The 13,873-nt window shown below is 36.1% G+C and overlaps 1 protein-coding gene across 1 annotated transcript in view; it reads left to right on the top strand.

Annotated features, from left to right (window-relative positions):
* Positions 1–13,873, top strand: part of Cnbd1 (cyclic nucleotide binding domain containing 1) — a 371,846-nt gene that overhangs the window by 313,723 nt on the left and 44,250 nt on the right. The window contains 1 exon segment of the mRNA XM_060384618.1: positions 11,844–11,911. Coding sequence (XP_060240601.1) covers positions 11,844–11,911 — 68 coding nt within the window.

Genomic DNA, 13,873 nt, shown 5'->3' with positions numbered 1-13,873 from the left:
CATGGTTCCATGAATAAATGAAAGGGAGTTTATTTATAAATGCTTTTTCTTACATTCATTGTTGTACAAATTGAGAGACTGGTAATTAGGTTCTTTAAATGTATTATAATCTAAGATATAATGTATTATAAGGAAAATGTATTATAATCTATGTTGAAAGGCACAATAATGACTATTAAAAGATAAGTTTAGGAAACAGGTAAGTCTGTACTTTTAAAATAAGCTTGATTAAAAGAGTGTATTTGCTTTAACTACTGATTGCTTTTGAAAACAAAACTAGATGATATTGCCAGTCTTTGGATTTATAATTTATCTTAGAAAGTGGTTTTTAGCTCTGTGTTTTTCAAAATACTGCCCCGAGATGATTTCTGGAAAAAAAAAAAAAAGTCTTTCTCCCTAAAGAAGTTTCTGAAATGTAGCCTAGAGGACTGAGCCGTATGTCAGGTTTGGTTTTTGTTGGTTTATAGTCATTAACCTGTGAAGCTGAGAGTACTTATTGCACAGAAGCTTGCAGTGGCGCTACAAACTTCCACACTCAATATCTATTCATAAATACAATCTTTTCATTCTGATAGGCAACCAAGTACAGCAAAGCAAATACATTGGAAGCCTTTTTTCAAGTTATAACTACTTTGAAATCAATATAGTATCTCAGATAAGACCCTAGAATATTTCATTTCTAAAGGGATAGTTGATCTCCTAAATTTACACCAAAGTAGAAAATATTGCTGAAGGTTTGACTTCTCCAAACTGGAAAAGCATATGGTACCCATATTAGATATGCAGCTAGAGAAAGGAATAACAGTGTTTTCATCACTGATGCAAGACAAGAAGTTTCAGATATCTTTGGAGTGATCACAAAATTCTCTTTCTCAATGTGCTGTTGAGACTGATATGTGCTGTAAACTCATGGGAGCATACTAATGAGCATTGTACCCTTTCCCACTTTTGCCTTTCCGGGTGTGGTGTTTAACTAGTGAAAAATACTAGTTTTCACTTCCATATAATAGAATACTCCTATACTCTGATAAAGTTGTACTAACACATATCTCTGAAGGGTTGAAGGGACATTCATTCCCTGTGAACAGCTGGCTGAGGAAGTGGCATGTGACCCAGTTCTAATTACTTTCACGTATATATAACATTTTTTATTGTTTATTTATTATGTTTAAGATTTATTTTTATTTTTATTAATTACAGTTTATTCACTTTGTATCCCCCCTGTAGTTCCCCCCTCCTCCCCTTACAATCCCACTGTACCTCCCTCTTCCCCACCCATACTCCTCTCCTACTCCACTGATAAGGGGAGGTCCTCTTCCCCTTTCCTCTGATCCTAGTCTATCAGGACTCATTAGGACTGGCTGCATTGTCTTCTTCTGTGGCCTGGCAAGGCTGCTCCCCACTCAGGCAGAGGTGATCAAACAACAGGCCAATCAGTTCATGTCAGAGACAGTCCCTGTCCCCATTACTAAGGAACCCACTTGGACACTGAGCTGCAATGGGCTGCATCTGTGCAGTGGTTCTATGTTATCTCCATGAATGGTCCTTAGTTGGACTATCAGTCTCAGAAAAGACCCCCGTGTCCAGATTTTTTGGATCTCTTGCTCTCCCTGTGGAGCTCCTGTCCTCTCCAGGTCTTACTATCTCTCCCTTCTTTCATAAGATTCCTTGCACTCTGCCCAAAGTTTGGCTGTAAGTCTCATCATCTTCTTTGATACCCTGCAGGGTACGTTTAAATTCCTTGGAAAGCTTTTCTTTGTCCTAACACAGAAGAGCAATAGTATGCCGACAAACTTTGAGAACCTCATTTTCTGTAAATAATATATGTCAATAATTTCTTACTACTTAAGAAAGTTTAGGCTGAGTTTTTAAGGCACCCAAATGTAGTAAGAAAGATGTAAAAATATAATGTGAGCAAAGGAACGGAAAGAAAAAACATAATCTTTGACTGAGAAAGTATATTGTTTTCTATATTATTGTCTCCATGTTTGATACTGGAAAGGTTTGTGAGTATTAAATTAAACGATTTCATGTATTATGTTAAGAAGTTTCTACTTGTTCGACTAGAAGTGTGCTGTAATTAATGTGTTCTAGGAAAACAAGTGGAGAGGTGACATTCAGATACCTGCAGATGATGCAAAGAATGACAATGAGAAAGGAAATCAGAATAGACTCCCTGGGCAACTTTTCTCAGGGGAGAAATTCCTGAGGATAAACGCTGACTAGAACTGTTCATTCACATACACACATTCTGTGTGTTTGTATGTGTGTGTGTTGTAAATCATATTGTACAGATATGCCCAAAGGAATATAAGCACTCTCTTATCTATTTCATGAAATTCAAGCAAGAAGAAATTCAAGTCAACTGAGTTAAAGCTTTTATTTCTGAGTTAAAGCTTTTATTTCTTACTAAATAGCTTTTCAGATGTCTCATGCAGATATTAAATATGGCAGATTAAGTACTAATATAAAAGTCACAACAATCTTGAAAAGTACAAGACACAAAAATTACTTAATTAAAAATGTTACTCTACAGAAATTTTTCAGTGTCCCTTTTAGAAACACTGTTTCAGACCCTTCAGTCAAGATGTGTTATGGTTTCCATACCCCCTCTAAATGCTAACAGTTAGCTTTCTCTATTGTAGAATGCTTCATAAAACTCTTCAAGGAATGCTGTGAATATTTCCCAGAAGTATATGCCACTATTGCAAATAGAGAAAAAGAGAGACATGACTAATTAACTCAAGATCTGCCTACACCAATTGCTTAGATAATTAGCCTAGTATACAGTAACCTACTTTGGGTTTCAGCTCACTACATCATCTCCTAACACCCTTAGAACACACTTTTAATCCCAAACAGTGTAGGTGACGTTAATTTATAGAAGGAAGCAGCCATGTTTGAAAGTGGCATCTAATTGAAGGGCAGCCACTGAGCATTCAGAATGGTCTAGAAAGGCTTGGGAACAGCTTTCATCTCATTTCCTCATCTGAGGAAATAAAAACAACATTTACATATATGATATTCTGTTCTTTATGTATTCTGTTCTTGAAGTTACTTGGTAGTAAGTAAATTAACAAGTATTCAGATCTGCTAATTAAATATATTATTATAAAACTTTAAAACAGGTCTCTTCCTACCCCCTTCTCTCATACACACACAGAAACACACACACGCACATACAATGACAAACACAACATATGCTTCTGAAAGCTTTCCATTCCAAATTAGTATAAAATTCTAAATATTTACCCAGTGAATGTGTGACACTTTCATTGAGTCTAAGATGAACAGTGGGACTGTGTTTGCTAAAACAGAAAGAGAACATGGATCTATTATAGCATTTACTTAGGGAACCAATTATAAGTATTTTTTATGATAATAGAAAAAGTTATAAAATTTATGTGGAAAATCTATATAATGTACCCTAAAAAAGAATCTTCATTTTTATACTTAAGTAAATTCTGTCTATTTTTAGCGAATAAACAGGATAATACTGTAAAAATAACAAATGTTTTAATTTCTAGGGAAAGTTTTTTTTAAACTGTCATAATGAATCCTATCAATGTTTATAATAAATATATGCTAAAGAGAAATGGGTAGCTATGAAACTAGCATAGTACAATAAAAATGAAAATATTGTTAAATAATAAAATGTGGAATATAAAAGGATAACAACACCACGCAGAACAAATAGAAGCAGATAGTATAGTAAAGAGGAGGAGGAAAGATAGCTCAGTGGGTAATGGCACTTGCTGTGCCAGCCAGAGAGCCTTAGTTCAATTGTTGGGACTGATGTAAAAGTGAAAGGTCACAAGTGCCACAAAGTTGTCCTATGACTTCCAGTTGCATGCCTTGGTGTAAATGTACTCTCCCTCAGATAATAAACATACTCAATAATAATAAATGTAAAAAGACAAAATACACATACAGAGCTTCCTAGGAGCAGAAGTGACGTGAACTATTAAAAGTACAAAACAGTATAAAATATTTATCACATGAGTAATCTAAACAACAAATATAGCCATACAAAACTACAATTAAGAAATGAAAAAAAAGCTTTGCTTGAGATAAGTTAGAAATTTTTGCTCCCTTTTTAATCTGTCCTTATTATGATGCAACTTAAATACACATCTTAATTCTTTGAGAATTTCACACAGTGTGATTTGATTGTATTCAGCGATTCACCACTGCTCCTTGTCCACTTCTTCCCAGCTCTGCTCCCACTTAAACAAACTAAAAAGTAATTCATTGAGCTCAGTTCATCCACTTATGTACTCCTGAGGTGAAGATGGGCCATTGCAAGACGGTTGACCTCCCAAGAGACACACCCTTAGAAAAGCCCCAATAATCTCCCACTAACCACCAACTGTTCAAAGAGCCTCATTTTGGGATGCAGCTGAGTCTTCTGAGATTGAACCATTCCATCTGCAGGGAAGCTCCTTAAACAGTAATGTAAATGACTCCAAATATCCAGGAATTCCCCAAACTCGCCAAATTAACTAGACTCCTTCCTTCAAGTGCAAACAAGGCAGCTGGGTGTGGTGGTGCACACCTTTAAACCCAGCACTTGGTAGGCAGAGGCAGATGGATCTCTGTGAGTTCAAGGCCTGCCTGACCTACAAATTGAGTTCCAGGAAAACCATGCTACACAGAGAGAAAACCTGTCTCAAACAGACAAAAAGAGTAAAGAAGGCAAATTGTAAAAAGACTAGACCAACTTCCTGGAAGAAGAAGAAAGCAGCTGCTCTGCCTAGAAGAGGTTTGGACCACATAGGTTTAATTCACCTGGAAAGGACATTCTCCAGCTTGTCAAACTGCATGTAGGCTGTGCTGTACGTGTCGTGTTCCCAGATTTTGTTAACTGTCAGCTATGCAGGGGTTTGTTTGGTGATACAGATTTTTTTTTCATTGTTAGAAAATTTATTACATAAAAAATACTCTTTTTTTTTTAAAGGCTACAGAATTTCTGACAAAAAATATTGCACTAGGTGATTCATTTGTTCATAGTTCTTGAGTTTTTTTTCTTTTTTATTATTTTTTAATATTAGTTACAGTTTGTTAACTTTGTATCCCTGCTGTATCCCCCTCCTTCTTTCCCTCCCAATCCTACCCTCCTTCCCTCCCTCTTCTCCTCCCTGCCCTTTTCCAAGTCCACTGATTGGGGAAGACCTCCTCCCCTTTCATCTGATTGTGGTTTATCAGGTATCTTCTTCTTTGAGTCTTTTCTGCTCCTATAAGTAATCCCTCATATTCCTGTAACTAATGTCAATGCAACTTATCAATTCCCCAGGTTAGACTTTGGTGGTATCTGTATTTTATTCTGTTGTGAGCTCCCTATCTGGCACGAGTAGAACTGTGTCTCCCTAGGGAAGGTTTTGTCATACAACATGAATATTTTCATCTTCCATGATAGACTGTTGGACTGGGGTGGTATTATGTTGGTCTTGTGCAGACATGCCTGTGTAAGATCATTAGTGCAATGGTCTTGTCATGTCAGGTGGACGCTATTTTGTTTTGTTTTCATAGAACCTCTACCTCTCACAACTGTTTATCCCACTATTCTGTAACTGTCTCTGAGCTTTGCGGAGGGGATAGGGTATAGATGTCCCATTTGTGGTGGACAATATTTTTACTTTGACCTATTTTTAAGTCTTTTTAAAAAATTATTTTTATTTCCTTGTTTTTAATTGCTGAGTAATATTCCATTGTGTAGATATACCACAATTTGTGAATCCGTTCCTTTGTTGATGGACATCTGGGTTGTTTCCAGCTTCTGGCTATTACAAATAAGGCTGCTACAAACATGGTTGAGCAAATGTCCTTGTTGTGTACTTGAGCATCTTTTGTATATATGCCTAGGAGTGGTATAGCTGGATCTTGAGGAACAACTATTGCTGTACATGTTCAAACCAAACAAAAATTCCGGCACTGAGAAAGGGAAGTGAACACAAAGTCCATCCGGAGCCAAGAAGCTATTTTCAATTGATTGCTGCTAGAAGGGGAAATCAGTCTCCTTCAATGGGATGAGACTGGGTATATCAGCTATACCTCAGGGCGGGCTGCATGCTGAGGAGTAGATGATTTCGTTTAGGGGAGAGAACATGAAGCTGAATGAGTAAGGAGAGAGAGGTCTGAAGGAAACTGGAGCACAGGAAGAATATGAAATATTATAAGAAAAAAGCCAAAAGGTCCATGTGATCAAATCCTAAAAGAACTACCAGTATAATAAATGTACCTTCTTAGGGAATTAGCCACAAATATATCCACACTGTAGTATAGCTACATTATTCTGTTTTGATGATGAAAGTTTTTTTTATAATTTTTTATTAATTACACTTTATTCATTTTGTATCCCCCCATAAGCCCCTCCCTCCTTCCCTGCCGATCCCACCCTCCCTCCCCTTTCTGCATGCATGCCCCTCCCCAAGTCCACTGAGAGGGGAGGTTCTCCTCTCCTTTCTGATCTTAGTCTATCAGTTCTCATCAAAAGTGGCTGGTTTGTCCTCTTCTGTGGCCTGGTAAGGCTGCTCCCCCCTCAGGGGGAGGTGATCAAAGAGAAGGCCAATCAGATTATGTCAGAGGCAGTCCCTCTTCCCATTACTATGGAACCCACTTGGACACTGAACTGCCATGGGCTACATCTGTGCAGGGGTTCTAGATTATCTCCATGAATAGTCCTTGGTTGGAGTATGAGTCTCTGGGAAGTTCCCTGTGTTCAAATTTTCTTGTTCTGTTGCTCTCCTTGTGGAGACCCTGTCCTCTCCAGCTCTTACTATTTCCCACTTCTTACATAAAATTCCATTCACTCTGCCCAACAGTTGGCCATCAGGCTCAGAATATGCTTTGATAGTCTGCATAGCAAAGGCTTTTATGTAAAAAAATATCAAGGAATTCACGAACAAATGCCATGAGAGATAATAAGTGCGCTTTTAAATGGTCAGGTTACATTGGGTAAAACTATGTTTCTACAAATCAGTCATGATGAAGCAAAATTGAACCTAAGAAAAGTAACTTATGATAATAATAAAGAATGTAAATTTAGTGATAAAAATAAGAAAGTAAGTGATTTAAACACTGAAAATACAATGTATTCTGCAAAAATTTAGAAACATTGTGGTAAGAGAGCAATACTACCTAGATCATATAGCAAATTTGCCATAACTCTGTCAACATCCCCATTTCTTTGAGTATATAAATTGACAAAAAAGTTCCTAAAACCAATATAAAAACCTAAAGAACCCAGAACAGTCAAAAATATGTTGAAATAGACTATCAAAGTAAGACAGATCATGTTTCTGACTGTATAGCCCAGCATATAATTACAGTCATCCTTATTCTGTGGTATTCAACTATCAATAAATAAAAACTCACCATTTAATGAAGATTCCAAAACAAATAACGATTCAGACATTTACTAACCTTTCCCTCTCTTTCTCTGAAAATTTAAGGTATGGTTTCATGAGTGCTAGCTAGGCTAGCACTTTACCACTCAGCTACAACACCGGGCCTCCCTTAATCTTTTGAGCCTGGGTTCATGAAGTTTCCCACAGTGGTCAATTCAGTTTGCAGCTGAGGGCAAACCCCAGGGAACCTGTGAGCCTACCACCTCAGCTTCCTTATCATAGGGCCTGGCTCCATCCAACCAACCAACAAACAAACCAGTGGTTAGACAAATACACTAGTTTAAAACTAAGTTTATGTTTTAATAACATAAACAAAAAATAAGCTAAATGAATGAAGTCTTTGAACACCATCACTAAAACTATAAAGCACTTAGAAAGTAACATGGTTATAGACGTTTATGTCATACTGTGGACACAGCTTCTAGCTATGAAACCCAAAGAGCAAATAAGCAAAGGAAATACCAACTGACAGCATAAAACTTTAAATTTTATTTATGTAGTTTTTGTTTGTTGTCATTTTTTGAGATACTGTCTCATTACATACCTCTGATTGTCCTGAACTCACTATGTAAACCATTCTCGCCTTGAGCTCATACAGATCCACCTACCTCTGCCTCCCATGTGCTGGGATTAAAGGAGTTTAAAAAATGTGTTTCAAAGTAAATTGTTAAAACACAGAGAAATTAAACCTAACTACTCACAGAATTAGAACAAAAACCTTAAATTATCTGACTTTTTTGGGCCTAGTATCTACAGCTGTGTTGCTCTGCACTGATAAAGCTAGTTTTGCTGTACAGATGGCTTAGGGGTTAAGAATATGGATGACTGTTTGAGAGACCCAGGTTGTTCTCAGTACCCACCTTGGACAGCTCACAGCTGCTTACACCTTAGTTGCAGAGGATCTGGTGTCCTCTCCGGCCATGGAAAACACCCACGTACATATGTACCATGAGTCTTGTAAAACAAGCCTTTTAGAAACCAAAAGAGGCTACTATAATTACCCATGCCAATAAATTTAAATATTTAGATGAAATTAAGAAAATTCTAGAAACAGGAGTATCAGAAAAATCACAAAAGACATTAAAATGAATAATATTATTTATGAAAATAACTTAATATTTAATTTAAGATACTCTCACCATATTCCTTGTTTTAAACTCATGAAATTTACGAAGCATTTAAGAAAGACGTGAATTAATTCTGCATAAACCCTTACATAGAATAGATGCTGATAGTTTTTGTGCTACAAACCAGACCCATTGTACTTCTTCCACTCCAAATGGACAAGGACATTATGAGAAAAATTATTGCCCAATCTCAAAACCAGTCACAGGTGCATGAGTGTAGCATCTCACAAGCATGCTGCAGCAGGCATACTGCGTGGATGTGTGTGTGTGAGTGCATGTGTTGTGTTATATATTCTATAATTCATCAACTTAATTCCACAAATTTAAGATTAGTTAAATAACCAAAAACTTGTGCATTTCACTGCAAGTTTAGAATGAGAGGGAAACACTACATATCTCTTCCCAGAAACTGTTATTTTTCTGTAGACTGAGCGTAGATATAGCCCATTTCTTTCACAGTCAGTGAGCTTTAAAGCCCACATACGTGCTCATGAAAATCTGTCAACTCTTCAGGGCCTTCTTCTGTGGGGAAATCGGCTAACAGCAGGACCCTTTGAATTACATCCTGCAGATCAATCTGACATTACTTTTCCAGCTGTTCCTCCTCAGGACTTTCTGAGACTATAAAGCAGAGGAAACAATAATTCTTTTATGACTACCATAATTACTGAAATGGAATCACCTGGCGTTTCTGCACCCATCTCTGTCTGTTAAGTTTATAAAGGCATGAAAATTCCATGTGCCACAGTCAACTGACACACAGAAATATGTTCTTTGCACTTTGACTTCTGCTTTCTCAATGAGTTGAGCTACATTTAAATGAAATCTGATTATTTAGAATACTTAAATATTATGTTATTCTGGTCATTCTACAAATTCTTGATTTGGAGACAATATATAATTTATTTCATTTTCTAAATCATTAAATGCAGTATTATGACATAGATAATGGAAAGTTAGCATATAAGAAACAATGAGTATAATGCTGGTAGCCCGTGTTGTGAGAAATGATATTTCCATTTAGACATTAAACCGCAAAGTCAAGGCAACTCTAGATGTCTTATGTTAACTAACAATAGCAGAAACAGTATCTTAGTCCTGTTTAAGTATCTGTTCTAACCTAACATCAAGTTGGATAGTCTCTGACTAAAACCCTGACAAAGCTCTTTGCTTAGTTTTCCCAAGAGACCAAGTTATCATTTGTCAAATTGTGACAGATTTAAGGACAGTGGTATGTAAAGTATGTGGTGACATAATTTACTTAATTTAGAAATCCATCAATTATGTGTGTGTGTGTGTGCGTGTGTGCCTGTGTGTTTGTGTGTGTGTGCATGTATGCTCATAGGTTGCATAGCTATATGGGTATGTACAGAATCTAATGAAGAATTTACAAGTGAAGAATTTACAAGAGGATAATTTCGTCTATCAATTTATAGTGCTCCCCACCTTATTTTTTGAGACAATATCTCTCATTGCTCTTGAGCTCACCAAATAAGTTCATCTGACTGGTTAGTGAGGGCCAGGGATATTTTTGCAACTGCCCTCAAGTTATGAGTTTATAAGCATGGGATCAGAACTTGCTATTTTAGTTATTCTGAGGATTAAACTCAAGTTTTAATGTGTGCACATCAAACATTTTACCAGTTGATCTGTTGATAATGTCTAGGTTTATTATAGTCCATAATTATTGTAAAAGATACAGGAATTGATGTGTGTACAATACACATATATATCCTATATGTATCCTTCATGTATGTAACAAATAATGGTCCATCTGGATAGTATGGTAGTTCTAAGGTTATTTTTTTTTAAATCTTGCATGCTATTGTCCATAGTGACTTCTGCAGAGGTACATAAGGATTATTCTCTTCCTACACTGCTACAGACATTTGTTTATTTGTTTTCTAGAGGGTAATTTTTTTTTTTACTGGGGTGAGAAAGCTGTCTTAATTTGTATTTTTCTAATGTCCAAGGATGTTGAAAACATTTTCAATTATTTATTAACCATTTTTAATTTTGAGAACTGCCTATTCATTAGCACGTTTATTATTAGCATGATTGTCCTTGTGTGTGTTTTTCTATTCTTAATTATTTGTTTTCTAGATATTAATTTAATATCTTAAATGTAGTTCATAGGATTCTTCACTTTCTATCTTTTAACTGTAGTGATTATTTTCTGTGCTATACAAAAGAAGTTTAATTTTATAGAATCCCATATGTCAATTTCTGGGGTAATTTCTTCACTTGCCCCTGATGATGTGGTATTGCCTGGCCATGGAGAAAGAGGGTCCAGGCAGTCCTGATGATACTTAACAAGCTATGGGCAGATGACACTAGTGGAGAACTTCCCTGTTCAGTGGACTAAGGGAAGGGGATGTGGGAAAGAGGGAGGCAGGGTGGGACTAGAGGGAAATGAGGGATATACAATGAATAAATTCTGAAGGAGAAAAAAATTTAAAAAGACAAAAAAAAGAATCAGGGTGTTGCACACCTTTTTCTGTTTTGTGCATTCTTTTATTTATTTTTGGCATGTCTGAAGCCTTTACTCTCCTCTGTCTCCAGAACAGACATCCCCTGTCTTTTAAAACATTGACTGTCAACTTCATCAGGTTACACAGAGGCAGTTTCTACCCCAAATGAGACTCAGAATACATTTGTTTCTTGGTGTCTTAAACCAGTGCTATATCTGAATCCTGGCAGGAAGATGGACATCCTTGACCTCTTTCATGTTCTAGAAAATTCCCAAATGTTTACAGTCACACAACCTTTGTACTTCCATGTGCAACATAGTCTGCTCTAGTTGTAGTATAATTATAAATAACTTTTTACTCTCAAAAAGACAAACATTTGAAAGATAAATTATATATCTCTTAATTTGGATCACAAAATTCTTTTATTTATTTATTATTTTTATTATTAGTTATTTTTATTAACTCTGTACCCCAGCTGTATCCCGCTCCCTCATTCCCTCATTCCCTCCCAACCCCACCCTTCCTCCCTTCTCTCTTCCCTGGCCCTTTCCAAGAATTCTTTAAGAAATAAAACAAATAATATTTTTATATTCTGTCATGGAAGTGATTTTTTAAGAGCAAGCCAGAAATCATATTAATTTTTGATTATGAATGTGTACATTATGACATTTAAACTGAATCATTTATGCTCCAGTTCTGTAGGATAATATGAAGTGATTTGGAATGAATCAATATATCAATTTTATTTTGACAAAGTAATAAACAAAAATGTTTTGCATTTTTTATGAGCTTAAAATTTTTTTGATAATGTTGTTATTATTTATCTCATTTCTCTGTAGAACTGGACCCTGTGATCAAGGAGCTTATGATTCAAACAGCAAAACCAACTTTTGGCCATCTGACAGATGTAAGAAAAATGTTCATACTATAGTGAATACCATTAGTTTCAGGAACTAGATGTTAATAATTATTTATGATGTTCCAATGCCTTGTGCCTTTCCCATTAAAGGTATTGTAATACAGCATATTATTTGGGATCAACACAATAGGAAACTTTAAAAAAGTATTTGTAATGATTCATCACTTCTGTGTCTGGCTTTTACTGTGGTAGCATTTTATAGCTTGAATATTTAGGCTGCAACTTCTACTATGAACAACTTTCACAAAGTTGTGTTTGTAGGCAGCCTTTTTTAAAAGAGTTTTACAATGTTAAGCAAGATTATAAACTTTTACACTGAGACTTCAAAGAGGTGCTTGATTTTGTTTTGGCATTTTAGCTTACTTTGTATATTTTATGTAAATAACATGGATGCAATATACGTAGACATATATACGCATATGCATATATACACATATATACAAATATCTATACATTTTCACAAATATGTGTTTGCATGGCAATCTGTGTAAAAGTACATTTGTAATGTGCTTGCGAAAGATATAGAGGCTTAGTGCATGCCAGAATGTTAACGGTCTCACTGAGTACCTGAAGCGTATAGAGAACCTGAAGTCCACAGCTTTCCGGAGGGGCCTGCAGAAGCTCTTCTATGCGAAGGGCATTGGTCCTCTTGAGAATAACCTAGAACCCAAATGGGCTAAACGTGCATGGAGCTGCTATCTGTGTAAAATATGGCTGATCTTATGTTATAAAAATGTGATATGAGAAAATGGTAGAGACGTCAAAGGCAGATGGAATCGGATTTGATGGATTAGGCCTGCTAGGTCCTGGAGGACTAGAATGCCTAAAGTGACTTTTTAAATGAAGACATCTTGACTGAAGTGCTAAGTGGCAGCCTCGCCTTCTCCCTCACATGGCGCTTTAGTGAAATCCATTTGATACTCTCTGATCATTCCGGGTTTGTGTTCTAGTTGAACTTAGACACGTGCTAGGCCCTTTCAAGATGAAACTTTGATGAGAGCATCAGTTTCTTTCCCCCTTTGAGGAAGTGAAATCTACATTGCATTTTGAAAATTTCTCTGTAATTTGAAAATTGAGGTGAAATAGTCAATCGATCTTGGTTTATGTCAAAATGGTGTGATAAGATGAGAATATTTCCTCTTGATATTTTCCCAACAACAAGTAGTGATGCTACTTGGAGTATCACCTTCTCCAAGAAGGGCATTATGAGATAAGAATTTGCAGTCTTGATGATACCTATTAGTATCAGTAGCAAATGCATATTTCCAGAATATAAATTCTGCCTCTGAACATGTAAGTGCAGTTTTGTCTGACTGAAACAAAACAAAACAAAACAAACACATCTGGAACAGAGGGAAGATGGTATTCTTACAGCTGTGACATCAGCCTGGAATAGGAAACACTATTTCAAAGTGTCAGTCAGGGCTCAGCGGTCCCTGGACAGCATAGGTACACCTAAGGGAAAAACAACCATATATCTATACAAAAATGTATTTCTGTCATACAAAAATGTATTATTATGTCTATAAGTGTTATATATGTAGGAGAAGGGACACAATTCTTTTAAATGAAGTTCTTTTTAGCTAGATTGGTGAGAACAGGAAGGATTTGAAAGGCTTGAGTACATATCTGGGAATGCAATCTGGATTATGCTTACCTTTTGTTTGGGCATAATAGAAAACATGATGTATTAAGAGAAGAGGAATAGACATTTGAAAATAATTAAAAACAGTAAAGAAGAGCAAGGAGAAAAATCCTAGTTTGGAAGTTTGTCCAGAGAGGGATTAATAAGTAGGAGTTTCTAATTAAAGTGGTTTGTGGGGTCAGGTTTGAAGTATGTTCCTTTCCTCTCAAAAATCTCTGATTGTTCATTAATGATTATTATGTGTATATATTGTTTTTAAATACTGAGTGAAAATGTGCCAAGTCCATTTCCAGTTTGTTGGAGAC

Source organism: Meriones unguiculatus, chromosome 6 (assembly GCF_030254825.1).
Source record: "Meriones unguiculatus strain TT.TT164.6M chromosome 6, Bangor_MerUng_6.1, whole genome shotgun sequence".
Taxonomy (NCBI): domain Eukaryota; kingdom Metazoa; phylum Chordata; class Mammalia; order Rodentia; family Muridae; genus Meriones; species Meriones unguiculatus.
Note: the sequence above shows the minus strand (reverse complement) of the source record. Positions and strands in the feature narration are given on the sequence as shown.